Source organism: Schistocerca cancellata, chromosome 5 (genome assembly GCF_023864275.1).
Source record: "Schistocerca cancellata isolate TAMUIC-IGC-003103 chromosome 5, iqSchCanc2.1, whole genome shotgun sequence".
Classification (NCBI taxonomy): Eukaryota; Metazoa; Arthropoda; class Insecta; order Orthoptera; family Acrididae; genus Schistocerca; species Schistocerca cancellata.
In genome coordinates, this window is record NC_064630.1 from 253,610,517 (window position 1) to 253,636,685 (window position 26,169).

A 26,169-nucleotide genomic window follows, 5' to 3' on the forward strand; every position below is an offset into this window, starting at 1 on the left:
CATCTAGTGCATTCAGTATTTAAACATCGTTGAAGCTACATTTTGATTTGACAGGACTCCTTATCAAATTTTTTTTATGTTTACTCCAACCTCTGGTTTTTCTATTCAGATGTACCGAATGACGCAACTTCAGTTTGCAAAGGCTTGTTTGACAGTTGCTGCAGCTTTGTTTAATAAGAAGAACTTCTTACATCTGTGGTTGCCCACAATAAAATGTGTTGCTTTCTGAGATTTTCTTATTCCAATATTATAAATAGGAACTGAAGGATGAGTCTGAGAGGAAAAGTTTTTATTTCAGTTACTTCTAGATAGTTCGGAGCTTGCGAAATCCTTTTATGCACACTCTTAACACACCTCAAAGCTTCTCGTATATAATCGAGCGGAATGACACAGTGGCAATGGGCCTGAACACGTATCCACGAGAAGCAAGGTTTCGATAAATTCCCGCTGTTTGTCGCTTGGATCTCTCCTACGCGGTGTGTCGTTTGACGACCACTCACCCTCTCATCGTCCTCCAGGCGCCGGCGTGCGTCCTCGAGCTGTCCGGCCAGCTGGCTCTTGAGGTATGTCGAGTTCTCCAGGTTCACCTTCAGCTCCTGCACCTCCTTCACCAGTTCGATGTTCTCCTGCGGGACGGAAAATTCACAGTTGTGGCTTAAACACTTAGGACCTGTATCATTCTCTTTCATAGATCAAAGGAAGGACAGACTAAGGGAGAAACCGTTAACTACTAAGGGTCAGAAACGCTATTTTTAGGGTTTCTATAGATGTGTTTAGAGGAAAACTATCGTAGAGTAAAGATTAGTACAGAAATATCAGAGCACTTTGAAGTCATCACTAGTCTTAGACGAGGAAACATTATCTCCAATACTTATTTATTTAATTTTAGAAAAGATAGAAAACACCAAGAATTAAACCCAGTTGGAATTAGACTGAGTGATAACGCAATAAATCGGGTTGCATATGCGGGAGATGTTATTCTAAGTGGTAGAAAAGAAGACAGACAGCTCATGACAAAGTCCTACACAAATGTTGTAAGGGAAGCATGGTTACAAATTAATGAGGAGAAAGCTAAGTACATGGTCGTAAGCAAGGCACCCAATTATGGTACCCCATTGACGGTTGATGAAGTCACTTTTGAAAGAACTGACATATTTAAATATTTCGGAATCACTATCACCGAGCATAACAGAATGGATATTGAGATAGAGGCAGGTATCGCAGCGGCAAAAAGAGCATGTTTTGCTTATGCGACGTGCTCTACAGTAGAGCAGTTTCGAGAAGTTTTAAAATCAGACTATACAGAAGTTTAATTCTCCCAGTAGCTCTGTATGGGTCTGAAACATTTGCATTAAGATGTACATTACTTTTTTTTTCGACGGAAAGATGCTTGGCCACAAGAGAGACACCCTCTCACAGAAACGGAGAATATTAAAAAATCAGGAATTGCCGACCTCTACTCACAAGCTGAGATTGGCTGAAGGATTAAGAAAAGAAGAGTGATGTTGGCAGGATACCTAATTAGGATGGAAGAGGAAAGACTACCGCAAGTAGCCTTCTCAGTATTCTTGGAGGGCGGAAGTGGCCGAGGAAGGCCACGGACAAGGTGCAATAAGCGAGGATACGGAGGCGATGGACCTGAGGAAAGGAGAATGGACCTCGAAAGGATGGAGCACAGATGATTGGTGGAGGGATGTAGAGAAGGTGTATTATGTCTCAGCCAAAGCTTCAATTAAAAAGAAAAAAAGAAAACGATCAAATCAGGAAAAGAAAAGAAAGAGTATGAAGAAGGTGCTAGGAAATAGAACAACAAAACAAAAATTTCAACTAAAAAATAACACGGGAATGTAGAAACAATTACAAAAAATTACCGATGAAATTAGGCAGAAAAGACTAATGCTTCATACAGACGGACTAAATCTAACGCATTGTCTGCCGTGACGTATGTTTTGCCGTGAGTCCAGGCCAGGCGCATGGCATTAGGCTTGAGGTTCTGGCGGCCAGAAAGGTGCCAGGCGTGCGGTTCTGCTGTGGCCGTCAGTTATCACCTGGCAGTCAACGTTTTAAGTTCAAATAGACTGACAAGTAAAAGAGCTTACGACAGTGGATGAAGACGTGGAAGAAATGGCCGTAGGTAAAGAATAAACTAAAGACAGAACAAAATACGGAAACGAATTTAAGAAGATAGAAGGTTTCCCCGACAAAGCAGTAGTAGGTAGGGAGGAAAATAAGCAACAGAAACAGAGCAAAGGAAAATGTGATAAAGTATTGATGGGTTAAGTGTAGCCCTTGGCTGCTGTGTAACGAAAGCAGAAGACGGAGGTTCGGAAAAAAGTTACAAGTGACTGGATGGTAATGAACTCGCGCAAATATTTCTTACATAACTAGGAACTCTTTCGCTGGAAAGAAAGAAGAAAACGAGGGAAAGAATAGGAAATAAAGTAGAAGGCGATGGAAGGTACTGCAGCAGACAGTACTGCCTGCTTGAGGACCATGTGCAACTTTATATATTTAGAACATATCGCACAAACGTCCGCATACAAAGCGACCAACAGGAATATTAAGCAACTTAACAGGCGGCAAAAATGTAAAACCCAAGAAATACTGTTTATGAAAATGTTATTGTACTGGCGACAACAGCTGTAAATGACTCCATGAGGATACAGGATGTGATTGTGCCGCGTTTAATCAGCATCGTAGACATACGGAGAACAATGAGAATGTTGGACCCTGAACAGAAGAATTTCATCATGGACTAATATAGTATAACATACAATCTGCGAACCATTTTTTAAAAAATCGATAAATTTAGGGTACAACAGATTCAGATAGGTGTCTCTAGCCTTGAATGTAATAGTTTGATACTTAGCACAATCGTACTCGAGTCTGTAAATATACAGGGTACGAATATTTTTTTCTTTCTGATTAACCGAACAGATACACAATAATTGAATAACGGGATAACGCAATATTATCATAACGGAATACAGCTTCACCTGAGATTACACTTATTAGGTTTAATTCATGAGGCAACTTAGAGGTAAGGGTTACACAAGAAGAAACAGGTGAGTTTCGGGGGGGGGGGGGGGGGGAGGGGACGGAGTCCGAGGAATGAGATAACATTGCTACAATTTTTCATTATTTGTTGTAAATAAATGAATTTGTGCTACCAGCTATATTATGAAAGTTGTTTTATTTTGATAAACGCGTCACTCTTTCAGAATTTGTTCTTTGTTTAAGTGCTTGTTCTTACAGCAGTTCTTGGAAATGCTTGTCAAAATGAAAAAAAAACAATCATAAAATGACTGGTAGCCGAAAGTAATGAGAAATAACCGTATTATCGTACAATCACAGGCTTGTTCACAACAATGTTTAAAAGTGAGGTTAGAGAAGCTGTATGCCTGCAGTCGCTGAACTTGGAGAGTTGAGATTCCACAAGCTGAGGCATAAACAGAGGTACAAAGTCCGAATGTGTATGAAATCTTATGGGACTTAACTGCTAAGGTCAACAGTCCCTAAGCTTACACAGTACTTAACCTAAATTATCCTAAGGACAAACACACACACCCATGCCCGAGGGAGGACTCGAACCACTGCCGGGACCAGCCGCACAGTCCATGACTGCAGCGCCTAAGACCGCTCAGCTAATCCCGCGCGGTGGAAGTACAAAGTGATGAGTGAATAACTCGAGATATACAGTCTGAGAGATTTAAGAGAAGGCGAGAGAATCTTACCTGTGACAAGCGCGTCTTGTGGGATGTGATGTCAACGATGGTGCGATTCAGCTCCTCGATCTTGATGCTCAATTCTGAGATGGTGATCTCAAGCCTCTCAACATGCTTGACGCTCATCAGCTGCAAAGTGGAAACGGTATTAGAAAAAGGAATTCGACTCGTGCTACGGCCTGGCAGGCTACACACTACAGGCGTTCGCTCACCTTCTCCTTATTGGCCTGTTCGATTTGGGCCAGCAGCTCGTACACCTCCTGCTGGAACTTGGCCTTCTCCTTCTCAGCCCTGCAACACAAAGGACATCTCTGCTCATTAGCCTCTCACTCTAACACTGTCTTGAAAGGAGGGTATAAGTTGAACATCAACAAAAGCAAAACGAGGATAATGGAATGTAGTCGAATTAAGTCGGGTGATGCTGAGGGAATTAGATTAGGAAATGAGACACTTAAAGTAGTAAAGGAGTTTTGCTATTTGGGGAGCAAAATAACTGACGATGGTCGAAGTAGAAAAGATATAAAATGTAGACTGGCAATGGCAAGGAAAACGTTTCTGAAGAAAAGAAATTTGTTAACATCGAGTATTGATTTAAGTGTCAGGAAGACGTTTCTGAAAGTATTTGTATGGAGTGTAGCCATGTATGAAAGTGAAACATGGACGATAAATAGTTTAGACAAGAAGAGAACAGAAGCTTTCGGAATGTGGTGCTACAGAAGAATGCTGAAGATTAGATGAGTAGATCACATAACTAATGAGAAGGTATTGAATGGAATTGGGGAGAAGAGGAGTTTGTGGCACAACTTGACTAGAAGAAGGGATCGGTTGGTAGGACATGTTCTGAGGCATCAAGGGATCACCAATTTAGTACTGGAGGGTAGCGTGGAGGGTAAAAATCGCAGAGGGAGACCAAGAGATGAATACACTAAGCAGATGCAGAAGGATGTAGGCTGCAGTAGGTACTGGGAGATGAAGAAGCTTGCACAGGATAGAGTAGCATGGAGAGGGGCATCAAACCAGTCTCAGGACTGAAGACCACAACAACAACAACAACAACAACTGTTCAAATAGTTAAAATTGCTCTAAGCACTATGGGACTTAACATGTGAGGTCATCAGTCCCCTAGACCTAGAGCTACTTAAACCTAAATAACCTAAAGACATCACACACATCCATGCCCGAGGCAGGATTCGAACCTGCGACCGTAGCAGCAGCGTGATTCCGGACTGAAGCGCCTAGAACCGCTCGGCCACATCGGCCGGCTGTATAACTGTGAAGCAAAGTCCAAGTGAAGTAAACAGAAAAAGCTGCTTTACTCTAAGGTGGGGATCGAGCGACTGAGTTGTTTGTCGGTAAGAAAGTGATGAAGTACGTTCGTTCACCATAGTCAGAAGGCTAATACGTCTCCAGATAGTGCTTTATTCTGCATCCAAAGCTACGTACACTGAGGAGACAAAAGTCAAGGGATAAAGATATGTGTATACAAAGATGACGGTAATATCACACACACGAGATATAAAAGGGCAGTACACTGACGGAGCTGCTATTTTTACTAAGGCAATTCGTGTGAAAGCGTTTCCGACGTGATTATGGCCACACGACAGGAATTAGAATGGAAGCTGGACATGGCATATGCGATTGCAGGCTTTCTCGGTGTATTTCAGCTATGAAATCTTAACGGGTTATCAGCCTGGTGGCGTCGTCTTCTAGTCGAAACGTTTCAATGGATTGCGTATCCATCATCTTCAGGCGAAGTGTCGGGATGCTGCCTGTCGCGCGCCTTTGTAGGCGCTGGACCGCTATCTGATAGCGGCTCAGCGGCTAAAAAGGCGCGCGACAGGCAGCATTCCGACGCTTCGCCTGAAGATGATGGATACGCAATCCATTGAAACGTTGCGACAAGAAGACGACGCTACTCGGCTGATAAGCCGTACAGATTTCATAGTTGGAAATGGGACATTACATTTCAGAAATCGTTAGCGAATTCAATATTTCGAGATCCACAGTGTTGAGAGTGTGCCGAGAATATCAAATTTCAGGCAATTCCTCTCACTACAGACAACATAGTGGCCGATGTCCTTCACTTAACGACGGGGAACAGCGGCGTTTGCGTTGAGTTTTCATTGCTAACAGACAAGCAACACTGCGTTAAATAACCGGAGAATTCAATGTGGGATGTATGATGAACGTTTGCTTTAGGATAGTGCGGCTATGGCAGCAGACGACCGATGCGAATGCCTTTGCTAACAGCACAACACAGCCTTCAGCATTTCTCCTGTGCTCATACTACGTCGGTTGGATCTTGGAAAACCGTGGCCTGATTAGATGGCTCCAGATTTCAGTTGGTACGAGCTGATGGTAGCTGATGTAGGGTTCGAGTGTGGCGCAGACTCCACGAAGCCATGGATCAAAGTTGTCACCGAGGCACTGTGCAAGGTGGTGGTGGCTCCATAATGACATGGACTGTGTTTACGTGGAATGGACTGGGTCCTCTGGATATTCGGCTACGTGGAGACCATTTGCAGCCATTCATGGACGTCATGTTCCTAAAAAAAGCGATGGAATTTTCATGGATGATATTGCGCCATTTCACCGGCTTACAGTTCTTCATGATTGGTTTGAAGAACATTCTGGACAGTTCGAGCGTGTGGTTTGGCCACCCAGATCGCCCGACATGGACCCCATCGAACATTTATTGGACGTACTCGAGAGGTTAGTTTGTGCAGAAAATCCGGCACCGGCAACACTTTCGCAGTTATGGACGGCAATAGAGTCAGCATAGCTCAATATTTTTGCAGTGTACTTCCAACGACTTGTTGAATCCATATCACGTCGAGCTGCTGCCTTACACTGAGCAAAAGGAGGTCCGACACCATATTAGGAGCTATGACTTTTGTCACCTCAGTGTAAAACGAAAACTTTATATATATATATATATATATATATATATATATATATATATATATATATATATATATGATCAAAAGTTTTAAAATTTTGTAACCTACGATCATCTCACGAATTACTTTCTGATAATGGGAATGCAGAAATGTTGTAATACCTAAGGAACTAGCAATGTCTGACTCGGAGTTTCAGATGACAACTGTCGAAAAACTGAAATCGATGGTAATCACGTTTAATAGGCTTCTTCGGAATTTTGAGAATTTCCATAAGTGTTAACTCTTCTTATAACTGAAGTGGATAGCCAAGGAGATGGAGAAAACAGAACTTTTATTCAAGAGTGAAGACTGAAGCAAAACTGTCATCATTCTTTTACGAAATTAGAATCAATTTAATACCTTCAGCTGCTGACGGGCATTGATATATATCAGCGGGGACAGGTGAAAATGTGTACCCCGACCAGGACTCGAACCCTGGATCTCCTGCTTACATGGCAGACGCTCTATCTATCTGAGCCAGTGAGGGCACAGAGGAGAGTGCGACTGCAGGGACTATCTTGCGCACGCCTCCCGCGAGACCCGAATTCTCACCCTGTATGTTCGCACACTACATTCGTAGTGTCCCACCCCAACACAGGAGATCCCGGTTTCGAGCCCCGATCGGGGCACACATTTTCACCTGTGTCCGCTGATATATATCAACGCCCGTCAGCAGCTGAAGGTATTAAATTAATTCTAATTTCGTTCTAGACGGCTGCCTGTCATCAATGGTGTCTGTTCTTTCAGGCATGTCCGAAAAAACAGACACCATATCCATATAAGTATCAATCTTTCAGGTTCGTTTGAACTTTACAGAAAAAATGACTTACCCCATGCTGTTATAGGGGAACCTACAGTTTAATGTGGACCCCAAACAAGATGTAATCTGGTCATTTTCACATTAATAAATAATTGTCAGAGATGAAAAACGCGAAAATGGCCAGCCAACGATTCAGCCGCAGGTTTCTTGATTTATAGTTTGACACTTACGCACTTAGCTATCGTAAGCCATAACTCGAGACAAAAGTGAGTTACTTTAAAGAGAATTGTAAGACTTAGTAATTTAAATCTTGTGAGACACAAAAAAAAACTGGGAACAAGTGACTCGTAAACTGCAAAATACTAAAGCGACACTGTTTCTTTCTTTCAAATGCATGTTTTCCTTTACATAACAAGAAGAAAGCTCTGCACTGCTCCAACCAGCCTTCATTTTTACGATTTTTAAGGAAGCAGAATTTTTGTCATAGCTTCGAAACATTTATTATATATCTTTAACGTTAAAGAGGTAGCATCTTCCTTGCCTCAGTTAGTGGAACAATTCAACCTGCTACGTCATTGTCGCTTCGTTAGACCGGCTGTTAGCCGAGGATTGTTGCGCTTGTGATATCGGAAACCACGAGACCTATATCCATTTGATCCTGGACGGATGATCAAGCTAGAGAGACGCCACGTCTGAAGTTGGACAAGCGCAGGATGCCGCAGACAGCGCTTTGGCTCTGCAGCCAGAACCCCGTTGCAGGCAACACTGCCGCCAGTCAGCTTCCGTATTAAACAGCGTTTGCAGGACAGGGGTCGCTTTTGGCCAGCTTGGTTGGTATTGTGGGCAGGCAGCCATCTAGAACTAGCTTGTCACTAAGGTGAGGCAGAAGCCACCATCCCACAAGGGCACTTGTGACGCTACATCCTTCCTGTTGGCAGGGTACGTTTCAGACGCGTTTGTGGAATGTTTACGTGGAATGAAATGTGACGACTCGCTCTTGTATAGTCGTTCCCCGCAATCGAGCATTAAAGGATATGCTGATAATGTTCACCAGTTCGCCGTGTTTACACAATCCTCAATGGAACTTACAGATTAAACAAGATGATGCACCATTCCATTGCTTCCAGACAGCACGGCGGTGCTTAAACATGCAATCCAACGACATAATGGTTCCTACTTTCCCTGTGATGTCAGGTGTGCAAAAGGTGTGCCGTGGCAGATTGTGGGGGCGCCTTAGACTCGACTTCACACAACCACCAAGTCCGCTCGATGTAGGGTCATCAGGGTTGAAAACAATTTCCCTAACGTCCATCTTTAGTACTGACAACCGCCTCTGATTAAAAGGGAAAGGGCTACACGCTAGTAGGAAAGTTTGTACACTTCCGTCACTCATCTGAGTGCTTACATCAGGATGAGGAAGAGATAGCAAGGCATCCACCTAACGGTAGAGTAGTGAACAGCAATTCCAATAAGTTGTCTGGGTCTTTAATTTCTCTACATTACTGTGTACCTTTGTCACGTTGTTACTAAATATTTACGAGAGGTGAAAAGAATAAGTTTCGAATGTTTTTTGTGGTTTAGGAAAGATAAGAAATTTGTCGTATGACAATTAAATTTTCCATTGTTATGACTAGTTACTATAATTTACGATTAATGAAAATATTTCATGCGTTTTTCAATAAAGTTGTTTTATTGTAATATCTCCGATAATTTTACGCTTACATATGTAATAACGTACGAAAAATGTCTTTTTAGATTCAGGGATTAACACAGGGTACTTACTGAAAACTTTTAGACAACTCTATAAACTTCACTTTATGTATGTCGTTTATCATTTTAATTTCAGGGTAAAATAGCTTACCACTGGGGAACTTGTGTGCAGTTCTACGACGCATGTAAACGTTTTCTCCATGGGCGCGTTTTTTCGCTCATATTTATACAAGCCAGGAAGCAATTTCCATTTTATGGGTATGGAACTTCCACTTGTGCGGTACACTTTCTCTGGAGAAGGTTGAAAGCTATATTTCCTATGACTTTCCTTCTTGTAGGTTCTGTAGTGATAGAGGATGATGGCGATGTCAGATGCTAAGAACTCTGCAGAGGAATATAAGTGAATCCTTTTTTGTTCACCTTTTTTTGTCCTATCAACTCTGTTGTATTTGCTATTCTCTAGTTTAAATTATGTCGACGCCCTAAGATTGGCACAAAGACGCACGAACCGATACATGTCTGAAACATATATCATCTAATTAATAGAGAGATAGAGAGCAGTTTTCTCTTGTTCTCTATTAGACGACGTACAGGGTGGTCAGAAACAGTGTGAAATGCATGTATGGGTGTTGCAGGGTAGGTTCTGAAGAGAAATAATTGTTAAGAAAAAATCGCGTAGAAGTTAGCCGATCACGCCGTTGCGCGCTCGAAGTCAAGCGGCCCGGTAACCACAGCTAGGGTCAGTTGTTCTCAAAGCGTAGACGGCAGCGCACGAGACTGCTCAGCCCTTGGCTCGGGTTCGATCGATACTAGCGTCCCATGTCCAGCTTTTGCGTCACTCACTTGATCGGTCTTAGGAAACCAAACGAAGACCTCGTTTGGTGCCACCGTGTCGGGCGGGCCGCTTGAATTTGCACACGCAAACGGCTGATTGGCTAACTTTAATGCTAATTAACTGTGAAACGGCACAAGGTATCGAGTTTTCTTTTTCTTAGCGGCTATTTCTCAGCACAATCTCCCTTGGAACACTCCTACAAGTTTTCCAGATTGTTTCTGATCACCTTGTATGTCGCAGATGTATAATGGTTCCCGCATCCTTGTGCGTACACATGGAACCTTGTGGCTTTGAATTTGACAGAATTTAAAGTGGAAGACAACAAATACAGCTGGGAGGATAAAGAAATAAAAGCATTTATTTCCTTTTTTTCGTGTTTTAAATTTTCAACATTTGTGTAAAAAGAGGACGGAAGCAGAGTGTCTATCTTTTTTTTTGTTATGACTGTGAGGTTTGATAAAAGGAGTTGTTGTTGTTGTTGTGGTCTTCAGTCCTGAAACTGGTTTGATGCAGCTCTCCATGCTACTCTATCCTGTGCAAGCTTCTTCATCTCCCAGTACCTACTGCAACCTACATCCTTCTGCATCTGCTTAGTGTATTCATCTCTTGGTCTCCCCCTACGATTTTTACCCTCCACGCTGCCCTCCAATACTAAATTGGTGATCCCTTGATGCCTCAGGACATGTCCTACCAACCGATCCCTTCTTCTGGTCACGTTGTGCCACAATCTTCTCTTCTCCCCAATCCTATTCAATACTTCCTCATTAGTTATGTGATCTACCCATCTAATCTTCAGCATTCTTCTGTAGCACCACATTTCGAAAGCTTCTATTCTTTTCTTGTCCAAACTATTTACCGTCCATGTTTCACTTCCATACAATGCTAAACTCCATACAAATACTTTCAGAAATGACTTCCTGACACTTAAATCTATACTCGATGTTAACAAATTTCTCTTCTTCAGAAACGCTTTCTTTGCCATTGCCAGTCTACATTTTATATCCTCTCTACTTCGACCATCATTTGTTATTTTGCTCCCCAAATAGCAAAACTCCTTTACGACTTTAAGTGTCTCGTTTCCTAATCTAATACCCTCAACATCACCCGACTTCATTCGACTACATTCCATTATCCTCGTTTTGCTTTTGTTGATGTTCACCTTATATCGTCCCTTCAAGACACCATCCATTCCATTCAACTGCTCTTCCAAGTCCTTTGCTGTCTCTGACAGAATTACAATGTCATCGGCGAACCTCAAAGTTTTTATTTCTTCTCCATGGATTTTAATACCTACTCCGAATTTTTCTTTTGTTTCCTTTACTGCTTGCTCAATATACAGATTGAATAACATCGGGGAGAGGCTACAACCCTGTCTCACTCCCTTCCCAACCACTGCTTCCCTTTCGTGCCCCTCGACTCATATAAAAGGATAAGGATAAAAAAGGATAAAAGGAGATATTATCAATAAAAATTTGATTTGAAAAGAATCGTGTGTAGCAATTTTTATGTTAATGGAAATAGTGTTGTTTTTTTTGCCTTTTGTACTGATGTTCAGAAAGCAGTCCAGAAGCGCCATTGGACACCTGATGACGCTATAGGTTGCCGCATTGGGGCTCTGCGAACAGCGGCACGTGTAGCCAGTAGCCAGTAGCCAGACCGATTGCTGACGCAACAGCTGGCAGGCGCCACACTCTCCTAGCATAGCCCGCGCTCAGCTCTCGTGAGCGCTGTTCTCGCGGTATTCTATTCTTGCTCTTCCCTAAAACTGCTCGCGCCGAGGGGCAGGCTTCTCGGGTTAAGTAAGGTAGGCGTGAGCTCGTAGAGTTGCCGCTGCTCCTAGTACTGGTAGGGGTGGCAGCCCAGCTGTTGGTGTGCACAACCAAGTGTTCAAATTCTGCAGTTTCAGTTCCGAGTGATCTGGTGGACATACGAGTAAATTGTGCTGTCAGATAATGACTACTCATGTATAAGAATTAACACAGATTCTGCAAAGCCAACTTACTTTCGTCGTTCATAAGTTCCAGAAGGCATTAGATTACGCAACTCATGTCGAACCTGTAGTTTTTGACTTCCAGATCGTAGCATCACCTAATACACAAGATCAGCGGACACGTGCGAAACTTCCGCACTTTTGTAATTTAAATAACATGGGGATAAGGATATTTGTGGGAATGAAGAGAAAACATCTTCAAAAATGAACCGAAGAACGTGAAATAATAATCAAGAATTTATGTTACATCCTTGTACATACATTTCCGCGTGTCCAAAACTGTGTTTTGCATTTGGAATGTTTGTCCCTGCTTGTACGATGGGCAGAGGTCAATTTCTATCAGTAGGGTCACATAGCCCATAATTCTAACTCGACAAACATTTTCAATTGCAGTAAGTACGTTTGACCGTAGTAGTTTTAATTTAATTTAATCGTATGGCTTGGGCCCCCCCGTCGTGCATACCGTTCGCCGGTTGCCGGTCTTTCCATTTGACGCCACCTCGGCGACCTGCAGCCGATGACGATGATAGGATGATGATGAAGACAGCAAAACACCCAGTCCCTGCGCGGAGAAAATTTCCCGACCCAGCCGGGAATCGAACCCGGTCCCAGAGGAATGACAATTCGTCATGCTGACCATTCACCTACCGGGGGCGGACGCCGTAGTAGTAATAGGCAAATCACAATACAAGGTGACAATGACAAATATATTTGTCGTTTCGGAAAGTATATTCGTGTAGAAAAGTCAGCTTGTAGGATGGGCAAACATAATGGAATACCGCAATGGTCCAGATTATTATCTATGGCAGCGCTGTGTACGAATTATCCAGTTAATAAGTACCTTAAAACAAATAAAATGATATTTTTAATAAGATGTTGTGGCAAGTGAATCTCTAATTTTTGATTAATACGTTAGCTTCGTAAAATATAGGTATGAAGCTGAGCATTCATGATGCCCTTTTGCCTACGATGGTTAAAAGTCTCTTTTACGTTAGAATTTTCGAAAAGTAGTAAGTTTTAGCGCAAGGTCGGTCTGCAATATCAGAAGCCGGTTAATAAAACTTTCTAACGATACCCCATTCATCCATGTACGATTAGTATGTATTGAGAAAAAGTGATACTGATTTGAGAAATTACATATATATGATACGCCCATACGAAATATCCCAGCAGATAAGCGACTGGCTTGGAAACTTGCTAGTAAACAGAACTCATTGTGCCATAATTAGTGGGGAGGTACCGTCAGAAGCAAAGGCAGCATCCGCCGTACCTTAACGTACTGATAGGGCCGCTATTGTTCGCAGGAAGATGTTTGTAGCAATGACTGGCTGGTTTTATCTATAGCAACTCCTCCTCCTCTTCTTCTTCTTCTTCTTCTTCACTTCAGGTATTTAGCAAATTGTCTTTTGTGGTGCGCCCTCTCTTGTATGACTTCCGTGCATTTCTTTATTCACTGCATTTGTAATTAAGAGTATTTACAGAGGGTCTTTCTTCACCCATAAGATCAACATATTCACTCCATTTTCTTCAGTTTTATTTTTTCGTTTAGTCCTTATATCGCCATACCTTTCACTATCTCGTCTTGTACATTCTTCCACTCTTCTTAGTGATTAGTACCAATGGGATGATAATGCGAAAATGCAGCCTCTCCCATCCAAGTGTCAAACCTTACTTGCCCTCAAAGTACCCTGCCTAGCAGACGAGGCTCTGAGAACCGAGTATTGGCGGTATAACCATAACACGAATGCAGAGGAAATGCTATACCAAACGCACCTGGGTGAGTTACGAGCTGTGGCTGCTAAGGCTCAGAGATAGCATCCCCGTCAACAATCTTATCAGCGATCAACGATATCCGTCACCTACTCAGTAAACGTACTTACAGTTCTCAATCTGGCCCTCAGTATAAATATATAGAATGTAATGTAGCTAAATAGATGAAAATATCCGGTATCATTTGATTACATGGCCGACATTCAGTGACACCCGCATGCAAATATCTAGGACTTCCCGTCCGGAGTGAAGTAAGGTGGAACGACCGCATAAATGGAAACGTAGGGAAGGCATAAGCCAGACTCAGACTTTTAGCCAGGTCCTTCGGAACTGTAATTCACGTATCAAAGATTCGCTTAAAAAGTCGTTGTTGGATCACTTCTGGAAGATTATTCGTTAATCGGTCCGGGACGTTTACTAATTTGGATTAACAGAAGATAAAGAATAAATTCAAGGGAGAGTGCGCGCTTCGTCACGGATTTGTTTAATAATCTTGAAAGAGTGCCACAGAGTCCATATATACTATATTGATACAGACAAAGATAGAGAGGAAAGATCTCCATTTTCAAGTTTTCAAAATGAACTTCACATTCTATCGCAGTATTTAGTGATAACAAGTGCACGAATGTTCTGAAGATCGTTTCATTTTCCCTTCCGCCAATCTCATGAATAATTCGATGAATCCCTCCGCAGTTTCTTCTGCTGTGCCATTGTCTGCATCGCACATGCCCAACTCCCTTGATTATTTGTTGTGTGTATTTCAGTGTCGTAATTCTTCTACAGATTTAGCCCTCTACGGATCAGACTAGCACCATACAAATTACTCCATAATGTCTTAACACGTGTTCTGTCATCCAACCTTCTTCTGTTCAATGCTTTTCACATACTCATTTCCTCATCCACTCTGTGGAGAACCTCCTCATACATTATGAGTCCACTTATTTTAGCATCCTTCTATGACACCACATCTCTAACGCTCTCACTCTTTGAAACGTCGACCCCAGTCAGTGTCAGAGTTTTAGGCCATGTTGCATTAGCTACTCAGAAAGAAAGCAAAGGATCCTTACTCAATCATTAATTTTTCATTTGCTACGTTCGTTTTATGGATTGAAATATGAAAAACAGCGATAAAACTGAATGTACAAATTATTAATAGCAAAAGAATCTGATATCGATATTCCAGACAGAGAACACAGCTGCAGGCAGTGCTCATATCAGCTGCAAAAGCGACTGCGGCAGTACTAAAGACAATGTTAAGGTTTTAGCTTCAGATCTACCTTAGACTGAAATTGTGTTTACGAGTGCACATATCAGCTCCTAACTTAAACCGTGTTTTCTTACAAGAACGATCAAAATGCAACTAAACACGAGAGATAACTCATTTAGAGCATTGATTCAGTTTCTTTTAACAAAACATTAAGTCTCCAGAAAAATTTTGTGTAAACAAGTGAAGCATTTGATGCCCACGGGCGACAGAATGCGTCCCCCAGAAAATCAACTAACGTTGTGTTGAATAGCGAACGTAAGATTCTCTACCATTTATGTTAACAGATACACAAGTGTACACTGATGAACCAAAGTATTATGACGATCTGCTTAACAGCTTGTTTGTCCGTCTTTGGAACGAAATACATAACTGACTTTGTGTATCAGGGATCCGATAGTTAGTTGGTAGATTTGTGGAGGCATGTGGCGTTAGATGTATAGGCACAGGTCGTGTAATTCGAGTTAATAACGAACCGCTTATTTGCATAAGCGGTGGTGGTGCCCTATAGGGACCAATATGGGTTCCAGAAGATTTACAAAAGGCGACTCTGTCGCCGAGACATCAAAGTGAGTTCATTGTAATGCTCCTCAAATCACTGTAGCACGGTTCGAGCCATCGGGGAAGACATCAAGCATGTCTTCGATTACTACCTCAGGTCCCATGCAAGCTTAGGAGAATGTCTCTAATAGCATAATACTGCTCCCAACGGCCTGCATCCGTGGCGCGCTGCATGTTTTGAGCAGCCGTTCACCTCGATGACGGCGTTTGTGGAGACGACCATCGACATAGTGAAGCAAAAATTTGATTCATCCGAAGAGCCGACACGTTTAAATTGATCGACCCGATGGTCCCGTGCCCACTGCAGTCGTAATTGACGATTTTGTTGTGTCAGCATGTGAACACGTAGGGGCGGTCTGCTGCGGAGCTCTATCTTGAACAATGTACGATGAACCGTATGCTCCTAAACACTTGTGCGTGCACGAGCATTGTGCTCTTTCGGCAGAGATGCCACAGATCACCATCTATTCTACTTTACAGTGTAGACAAATCACGTTCTGTGAAGAGTCGTAGACGTCCAACCATTTAGCGCCTAGTGGTAGTTTCACTGTCCTACCTCTTTCCGTAGACGCTCACGACAGTAGCACGTGAACATTCGACCAGCTTAGCTGTTTGAGAGATACTAATTTACAGGTTCTGAGTAACGATAGTCTGCACTTTGTCAAATTCGCTCATCTCAATGGATTTCCCAATTTGCTGTCCATACACTCGATAGAGTGATCACCGTCCCTGTCTGCTCCATATTTTTGTTACCACGTCACGCTCTCGCAATCCCACCAGGCGGCTTCCACCGTCGCCGTGGCAGTGATCATATTGTTTTGGCTCATCAGTGTAATGGTTCAAATGGCTCTGAGCACTATGGGACTCAACTGCTGTGGTCATAAGCCCCTAGAACTTAGAACTACTTAAACCTAACTAACCTAAGGACATCACACACATCCATGCCCGAGGCAGGATTCGAACCTGCGGTCGTGCAGTTCCAGACTGTAGCGCCTTTAACCGCTCGGCCACTCCGGCCGGCTTCATCAGTGTAATATCATCATTAATTTGAGCAATACCTCTTAAGAAAATTTATTAAAAATCTATGAATTATCACATTTCTAATTTATTTTTATCACCGTAATTTTTATGAGTGCTATAACTTCTTTGAATTAAGTTTCGTTCCAACCGATTACATTCCTTGACAAGGTTCCCGGAAATCAGTTCATTTTCTTTTCTTTTCTTCTGCTGAATTCTTTTTATGATATTCCATCTGTGTATGTCTCTTGACATATTGCCAATACCGTTATTCGTATATTCCCTGCAGTTCTGGGTTATTATGAGCTTTCGGTTAGGAGACCACATGACGTACGAGTATTTCAGTAAAAAATACTTTGAAAAACGTTTCTTACAGAATAGAACTGAGGATTCAGACAGTTAGCTGGATTACGACGCGAAAATAAATAAAATTTAAGAAGAGCAGAATGTGACTTACGCTCAGATACATTGTTCATGATGCAGGTCGGTACAGGAAAGCGTCACCATGAAGTAAGAGCTGCAGAAACTAGCCTCCGACGTGCCTCGGGAAAGTGATAGGACCGTTACAAGTAACGTCATGACACCTTGAATAACGACTGAAGCTGTATTGTCGATGAACTCCGAGAACACATTGTGGATGGTTGTCAGTGCATTCGGAAGGCGCATGAAATTTTTGTATGTGTACGGGTATCGATGAGGAGACGTGATGACGCCTGCCTTCACATGAACAATGGCCATGTGGAACATTTGTGTTTGTGTCTTCAAATACGTATCTGCAGTCTGGGTCCTCAGGGATTCTATTATAAGGTTTTCATTCACTCAGTCGTAACGCGTCGTATCGGAGAAACCAGAAAAGAGATACGACATTCGTCACGTGTATATTAAGTCGCCACTAGAGGAGGAGGAGGATATTGGTGTTTAACGTCCCGTCGACAACGAGGTCATTAGAGACGGAGCACAAGCTCGGATTAGCGAAGGAAGTCGGCCGTGCCCTTTCAAAGGAACCATCCCAGCATTTGCCTGAAGTGATTTAGGGAAATCACAGAAAACCTAAATCAGGATGGCCGGACGCGGGATTGAACCGTCGTCCTCCCGAATGCGAGTCCAGTGTGCTAATCACTGCGCCACCTCGCTCGGTAAGTCGCCACTGGAGTGTGAGAGAAGTTCTTGGCAAGCTCCAAAGAAAGACGCTAGAGAAAGGGAGTTGAGTGTCACGTCATGACTAATTCTCTCAATTCCAAGAGTATACACCCGAATGTCGTCTCTGGCTTATCGCTTCTTTCATTTCTGGCAATAGTTTAAACATGTGAAAAATACGACGCTGCACCATGGTTTCGAGCCTCTATGTAACGGGCTAGGTTAGAGAATTCAAAGGTGGGAGACAGGCAAGGACATTCGCACTTAGCATGTGCTGATCAAGCCAACCTTCGGCCTGGAGGCATTTTACTTTTTTTCGGAGATGTGCAGATAGCAATTTCGTTCTTCTGGTGCATCGTCTTTGAACGCGATAAGAATGGCTTGCCAAGTACACCGAGAACACAGGCACTATATCTGGAGCAGGTCCGGATTATTTTGTGAGTATATTGGTAAAAGAGATCCTTAATCTGTGGTGGCTCGTTGCAGGGTAATAATATAACTACGATTTATCCGGTCTGTTACCCTAGTTACGTTTGTTTCTGTGAAAAGACTCCCGCAAAAAGATCCAGTTTCTCGCAAGCGCCTCTGTACTGATGCAGTTGCCAGAGAGAAAAATTCAGCACACCTTTGTTGTGGCGCTCTTCAATAGGATTCAGTGAACTCATATGCGAGGTGCACATTGACCAACACTACTTCAGTAAACTTATCGATACTGCTGTGTATCACTGTCAACGTAGAACTAACATTACCGGAAAAAGAAACCATAGACAGAACCGAGCAGCCCTGAATGCAAGCTTAAGGGCGAAGAGTAAGCTGGGAATTACTGCTGTCAACAGCAGGCGCCATGCGTGAATGGAACAAGACACGCAGCGCCTACCGTCAACATTTGAACTTCTTTAGCAGAAATTTTCAGTGCACTATATATACAAAGACAAACGAAGATAAGAAATCTAACAATATGTAACAATCCACTGTAGACCACGGATATCTTATACCAAAATACTCAGAAAATAATCCCGCACTATCTCATATTTTATCCGTGGGATTCATGTTCACCCTGCATACGTTTTCGTACAAATTCATTGTGAAAAGCAAAGTTACTCTAGAATCTAGAGGTAGCGGGTGAATGACAGATGAAGTGGGGAGAGCAGAGGATGGGGGGAGGGGGAAGCGGAGAACCATCTTTGCTTGCGTCATCCCTACCCCTCACCGTCGATAGCCTGAGGTAACATACTACTTGATGCGTTCAACCATTACCATTGCAAGTCGCCGAATACCAGGTTTCACTAGAGGGGCCTGGTGATCGCTGCTCAGCGGCTTCGTTCGAGAAGGTTGTCTCGCAGGAGAGCCGTTGAACGGATCCTGCTAAACGCTGAGCAAGGCGGAGTTTGCGAGTAGTTAGCTCTGAGAAGAACGAGCCGGGGCGCGTACGTCTCAACAGGTGACACTGCGGGTCTATTGATATCCCCTGGGCCCCGCATGGAACAGAACCTCTGTGAAGTGAGCGGACAAGCTGACTAGTGTGACGTCACAATTTTGTTGCGCACGCGGTGGGGACGTATTTTTCGTGGGCCCCGTTAGCTTCGGCACTGACGTAGCAGGCGATAAGCAAGTCGGACTACAACGAATTTGTCTTGATTTCGTCATTGGCGAATGAAGTACGTTTGATTATTTCAAAACTGGTATCAAGTGTGAGGGACTTTTTTAAATCAAATTGTTTTTTCAAAAAATGCGGAGGACATAAAACTAGTTCTCATCTGAGTGCAAATGACAGAAAAGCTTTTTTTAACGTACTTTACCAGAGTCAACAATTTTTTCTTGTTACAGACATAAAAATGCTTCTTGTTGCTCTTAATTTATTCTCTCTGCCGCTTCTCAGTGGAGTATTTTTCCTGCTCTCCGCGGAATAACTAACAATAGCGCTGTTAGTTTAAATTAAACGGCAGTCAATAGGCCTAATCGTACTTTGTAGCAGTTACTTCTTTTTACATAGCAACATCGCTTTATGTCTTACCTGACACAAGAGAATTTTACAGAGAATAATCTATCATACATTTGTACGCTCTGCTCAGGCTATTTTAGGCACTGATTTTCCTGCATTTTAATCTCGCTGAACCACAAAAAAACGAAAACTTTTGTATGTGAATACACACATAAAAAAAGTTTGCATCATCTCGGTTCCGAGAGTTCCGGAAAACTGGAATAGAGATCAATATAAACATCATTTCCGCCCTTTATATTGCTCATGAAAACTACACATTGCATGTTGTATCACCATACAGCGAGACCTTCAGAGGTGGTGGTCCAGATTGCTGTACACACTGGTACCTCTAACACTCAGTAGCACGTCCTCTTGCATTGTTGCATGCCTGCATTCCTCGTGGAATACTATCCACAAGTTCATCAAGGCACTGTTGGTCTAGATTGTCCCACTCCATGGCTATTCGGCGTAGATGCCTCAGAGTGGTTGGTGCGTCACGTCGTCCATAAACAGACCTTTTCAATCTCACTCAGGCACATTAGATAGGGTTCATGTCCGGAAAACTTCTGGCCACTCTAGTCGAGCGATGTCGTTATCGTGAAGGAAGTCATTCACAAGATGTTCACGATGGGGGCGCGAATTGTCGTCCATGAAGACGAATGCCTCTCCAATATACTGCCGATATGGTTGCACTATCGGTCGGAGAATGGCATTCACATATCCTACAGTCGATACGCGCCTTCCATGACCACCAGCAGCGTACGTCGGCCCCATATAATGCTACCCCAAAGCAGTAGGGAACCTCCTACTTGCTGCACTCGCTGGACAGTGTGTCTAAGGCGCACAGTCTGACCGCGTTGCCTCCAAACACGTCTCCGACGATTTTCTTGTTGAAGACATATGCGGCTCTCATCGGTAAGGAGAACGTGACGCCAATCCTGAGCGGTCCATTCGGCATGTTGTTTGGCCCAACTGTACCGCGCTCCAAGGTGTCGTGGTTGCAAAGATGGACCTCGCCATGGACGTCGGGAGTGAAGTTGCGCATCATGCAGCCTATTGCGCACAGTTTGAGTCGTACACGACGACTTATGACTGCACGAAAAGCATTATTCAGCATGGTGTTGTTGCTGTCAGAGTTCCTCAGAGCCATAATTCGTAGGTAGCGGTCATCCACTGCAGTAGCAGCCCTTGGGCGGCCTGAGCGAGGAATGTCTTTCTGTATCTCCTCCATGTCAGAACAACATAGCTTCGGTTCACTCCGAGACGCCTGGACACTTCCCTTGTTGAGAACCCTGCCTGGCACAAAGCAACAATGCAGACGCAGCCGAGCCACAGTATTGACTGTTTAGGCATGGTTGAGCTACAGACAACACGAACCGGGTACCTCCTTCCTGGAACTGATTGGCTGTCGGACCCCCTCCGTCTAACAGGCGCTGCTCATACATGGTTGTTTACATCTTTGGGCGGGTTTAGTAACATCTCCGAACAGTCAAAGGGACTGTGTCTGTGATACAATATCCACAGTCAACATCTATCTTCAGGAGTTCTGGGAACCAAGGTGACGCCAAACTTTTTGATGTGTGTACATCAGCTACTTTTGGCGGAAAGAGAAGGCAGTGAGCTCGAAACACCATTACATTAGGAGGAATTGTAAAGACTGATTTAAGTAGCACTCTTCTTTCACTTGTCCGTGATTTATATTCGTGCAACAGGGAAGCGAGCTGACCTTGGCTCAAAATGCCACTCTTCCGCCATTGAATAAAACAATTAAAAATCACATGTAAACATACTAACAACAATGAAAACCACTATCTTAGGCTTGATGAGATGGTAAAATGTAAAATAATATGGTATAGTTGTCAAGGAGGCCGAGAAGGGCAGGTTCGGCTTCTTAATTGCAAAGATTTTTCATATCCTTCATGAAGACCGACACGTTTCCTTTGCAAATGTGTATGTGTGTTTTGCGTGGTATCATGTTTACGTTATATGATAATGAGAGAATGGGTGAAGAGAGAGGGTGAAAGCTGGTGCCAGTACATATCTTACTTCTCTCGAATAGCTGTGCTTAACGTCCCTATCCGACAGATGGATCATTATAAGAAGGGTCATGTGCCCTCGCTCTATGAGACATTGCAGAGAGATTTGGAATTTAATCCAGGACAATGGCGCAAAGTCTGGTTTCAGGAATTTTACGCTACCACTTCTCTTCCCCTTTGGCAGAAGGGCAAAGGGAATGCAGCAGAGTTGCAAAACTACCGTGGGGTAATGTGCGTAAGCATAGGCTGCAGAAGTTTTCCTTGTAGCTTTGGTCAGTTAAGGTCCTCTACCCATATTACCTGTACGTTAGGTGTGATGCATACCTATCAAGCGTTACCACATAGCAATTGTTTCCTTTGTATATGCGATCAGTGTCTTACTAGATTACCGTTAAAACGGGAAGTGGTGAATCGCTTAGAAACCGAGTGAGGTTATCTAAAGGGCCAGGTAACCTATGGAATATTTTTGTTCTACATCCTTATCCTCCTGTCTGTCACTTAAAAGTAAACTGTATTTATAGTAAAATTTAAACTGTCGATGTTTAATTCAGGTTTTATTCAAAAATTTTTGATTTGTTACATGAAACCGAGGGATGTTGTAGTATAAATAAAGAAAACAACACAGATTTACCATACAGCATTAGAAAACGCAATTTCCCTAACAAAAAGGGTAAAATAAAAGATAGCTGCATAGCAAAAAGATATCAGGCATCGCTTCATTGGTTCGTAGAACTTTATGAAAATGCTTCTGTTGTTCATAAACAACTTTTGCATTTTTCAGTAATAATGGGATACCATTTCCTTTGTTGAAGATGAATAACGTTCTGGGAAGCTTTACTTGCATCAAAAGTAATGTCTTTGGTTGCATAAAAATGTAGGAGTTATACGATCAACTAGCCTGCCCGGTTGGCCGTGCGGTCTAACGCACGCCTTTCCAGGCGGATTAGTGTCGAGGTCCGATGAGCCGGCCAGCCTGTGGATGGTTTTTAGGCGGTTTTCCATCTGCCTCGGCAGATTGGTTCCCCTTATTCCGCCTCAGCTACACTATGTCGGCGATTGCTGCGCAAACAAGTTCTCCACGTACGCGTACATCACCATTATTCTAAGACGCAAACATAGGGGTTACACTCGTCTGGTGTGAGACGTTCCCTGGGGGGTCCACTGGGGGCCGAACCGCACAATAACCCTGGGTTCGGTGTGGGGCGGCGGAGGGGTGAAGTGGAATGCGGTAGTCGTCGTGGGGTTGTGGACCACTGCAGCTGCGGCGGGGACGGAGCCTCTCCGTCGTTTCTAGGTCCCCGGTTAACGTAACATATACGATCAACTAATTTTTACTACTTATAAAATGCAATTTGTATTCTGTAAGGATGTGTAAAATACACGATGGACTAACAATGAATGATGTGTGTTTCTAATTATATGCGAAGCAAACAATCAAAAAAACAAAGAGAAGTCGTTGGCTCCCATTTTTCTCTTACTCATTCATTTATGTTTCTTTCACTACCAATTATGCCAGTATTACGGGTAATCTACTGTTTACCGCATCTTTTATGTAGTGCACAGAAACTGCTGAACCAAAGTTTTGGTAGAGTGCAGGTCTAGAAAGCAGCGAACAGCGTGCGGCGTACCTGGGAAGCTACCCATCTGAGTACTGGCCACCCCTGACGTTGCATAATTTCGATGATCTGGCGGGAACTGATGTACTCAACAAGGCAAGGGTGTTGACTTGAGACAGTGATTGTCTGGCCTTGGGAACTGCGAGGGCCGGCCGGGGTGGCCGAGCGGTTCTAGGCGCTACAGTCTGGAACCGCGCGACCGCTACGGTCGCAGGTTCGAATCCTGCCTCGGGCATGGATGTGTGTGATGTCCTTAGGTTAGTCAGGTTCTAAGTTCTAGGGGACTGATGATCTTAGAAGTTAAGCCCCATAGTGCTCAGAGCCATTTTTGAACTGCGAGGAAGATTGTGTTGGGAGGTCTCTGTAACATTTCCTAGTTAAAGCGTTACGATGCAAAAGGGACTGAACAGGAAGTGATATGAGAAAGGCTGTGGTTTGGGAAGGCTTGAAAATTGGGAAGACTGAAGAGACGGGGTAGAGCTCAGGAAAGATTACACGACTTGGGAAGGGAAATCAGCGTGAGAAGGATACGGAGTGTGTGAAGGTGTGAGGACGATGGAGCACGGTTAGAGAGGCGTGGCACGATAGGGACACAGCGTGTTGCTGTGAATCGATTTTGCGTGAGACACGGGACTGGCGGGGGGTATTCCAGGTATCTGAGGGAGAGTGGGATACGCGGCTGGAGTCCGGTTGAGACGGAGCGTGCGCCCAGACGTGGGAGCGCGATACGTGAGCCGCGGTGGAGGGGCGGGAGGGAAGTGTGTGGCGGGGCGGTGTCGCGTGGCGCTGGCCTCATATGGCCCGGGCTGGGCCCGCCCGGCTGGACGCCTCTGGCCAGCGGCCGGCTATTTGCAGCGCCCGGCTATTTGCGGCCGGCACTGCCGCGCCAACAGGTAGGCGGCGAGGCTGCGCTGCGGGCTGCAGCCGCGCAAGGGGTACTGCTCTGACCCGCCAGAGGAAATCACTCCGTATGGCAACTCTCGGCAGAAAACGCTCTGCAGCTACCCAAGTGTAGGCGGAGGGTGCTACCTACAGCCCCTAGGAATCGCCAGGGACACTCCTCCAATGCCCTCCAACCCTCTAATCCCCTCCCCTCACCGAAAGGTGACTCTTGAGATTCGCGGTTTCAGTATCAGCCTCCAAAGCACTTCTAGATTAGATTAGATTAGATTTTCGTTCCATAGATCCGTGCTGAGGAGATCCTCGTGGATGTGGAACAAGTCAATATTTTTTTTTCTTTAAGCTGAAATAACAATACAAATAGTATGAATATATACAATACATCATTTGTTTCTATTAACAAAATCCGTCAGTGGAGTAGAAGGAGTTGTCCACTAGTAAGTCTTTAAGGCTCCTTTTAAACTGATCTTTATCTGTAACTAAATTTTTATGTTTGCTGGCAAATTATTAAAAATGAGTGTTCCTGAGTAGTGGACCCCTTTTTGAACTAAAGTAAGTGCTCTTAAGTCCTTGTGCAGATCATTTTTGTTCTTGGCATTGTATGTATGAACTGAACTGTTTGTTGGAAAAAGAGATATATTATTTAGGACAAATTTCATTAAGGAGTAAATATACTGAGAGGCAGTAGTTAGTATACGAAGTTCTTTAAAGAGGTTTCTACAGGACGTCCGTGAATTTACTTCACAAATAATACGTATTACACGCTTTGGACTCTGAAAACTTTTGTTTGACTCGAAGAGTCACGCCAAAATATTATACCATATGACATTACGGAATGAAAGTAAGCAAAGTATGCAAGCTTTTTCATTTTTATGTCGCCTATGTCAGCTAACTCTCGAATTGCAAATACAGATTTGTTAAATCTTTTCTGCAGTTCTGTGGTATGCTCCTCCCAACTGAATTCATTATCAAGTTGCAATCCCAGACTGTCAACCTCTTCTATGTGCTCTTCTTCATACTTTATGCGTATGCTGGGTGGAAACCTCTTACAGGTTCTGAATTGCATATAGTGAGTCTTTTCGAAGTTTAATGTCAGTGAGTTAGCTTTAAACCATTGATTAATATCCACGAAAATATCATTAGCAGATCTTTCTAGAACTAGAATTATTGCAATACTTGTGTCATCTGCAAACAAAATGAACTCTGCTTCTGGCAGTGTAACTGATGAGAGATCATTAATGTACACAAGAAAAAGCAATGGCCCTAAGATGGATCCTTATGGGATACCACATGTAATTTCTTCCCATTCTGATGATGACTGATGACTTAATTACGAGTCCCTTGCGCTGACACGCTTTGTTTCCTGTTCTCAGAGACAAGATCCTCTATTCCACCAGGCCAACATTTTCGTCTATGGACGAAACAACAGTATTATTTACATAAGGGGGGGACGTTCATGGAAAACACGCTTTATTTAAAAGATGCACTAAATCTACAATTTTGAAGATACGGAAATGAAATTTTGTACCACGCTTTATATGAAATTTGCACATTTACTGTTAAGTTGCTTGGATTACGTATATTTAACATATTTGTGGAATTTAAATATTTTACTTTCAAAAAATAATGTATGTACCTTTTTCTTAGAAACTATACAAGAGATTTCCATAAAACTTTCACTCTTTCATCTCTTTTCATATAGCAAGCTTCTCTCATGACGTTTTTTGAACATACCGAATAGGATATTTTAATAATTTCTTAATTATAATTGTATTAAGTTTAATATAAAATTCATGCAAAATTACAAGCACTTTAGCCCGTGCCGGCCGCTGTGGCCGGGCGGTTCTAGGCGCTTCAGTCTGTAAACCGCGCGACAGCTAAGGTCTCAGGTTCGAATCCTGCCTCAGGCATGGATGTGTGAGATGTCT

At 43.3% G+C, this 26,169-nt stretch overlaps 1 protein-coding gene across 3 annotated transcripts in view; it reads right to left on the reverse strand.

Moving 5' to 3' along the window:
• LOC126188903 (paramyosin, long form) overlaps window positions 1-26,169 on the reverse strand; it is a 187,870-nt gene that overhangs the window by 55,783 nt on the left and 105,918 nt on the right. For all 3 annotated transcript variants that reach the window (XM_049930591.1, XM_049930590.1, XM_049930592.1), the window contains exons 6-8: window positions 3,938-4,016; window positions 3,735-3,854; window positions 501-626 (exon numbers count right to left, since the gene is read on the reverse strand). In XM_049930591.1, the coding sequence (XP_049786548.1) occupies window positions 501-626; window positions 3,735-3,854; window positions 3,938-4,016 (325 nt within the window). The remainder of the gene's footprint in view (window positions 1-500; window positions 627-3,734; window positions 3,855-3,937; window positions 4,017-26,169) is intronic.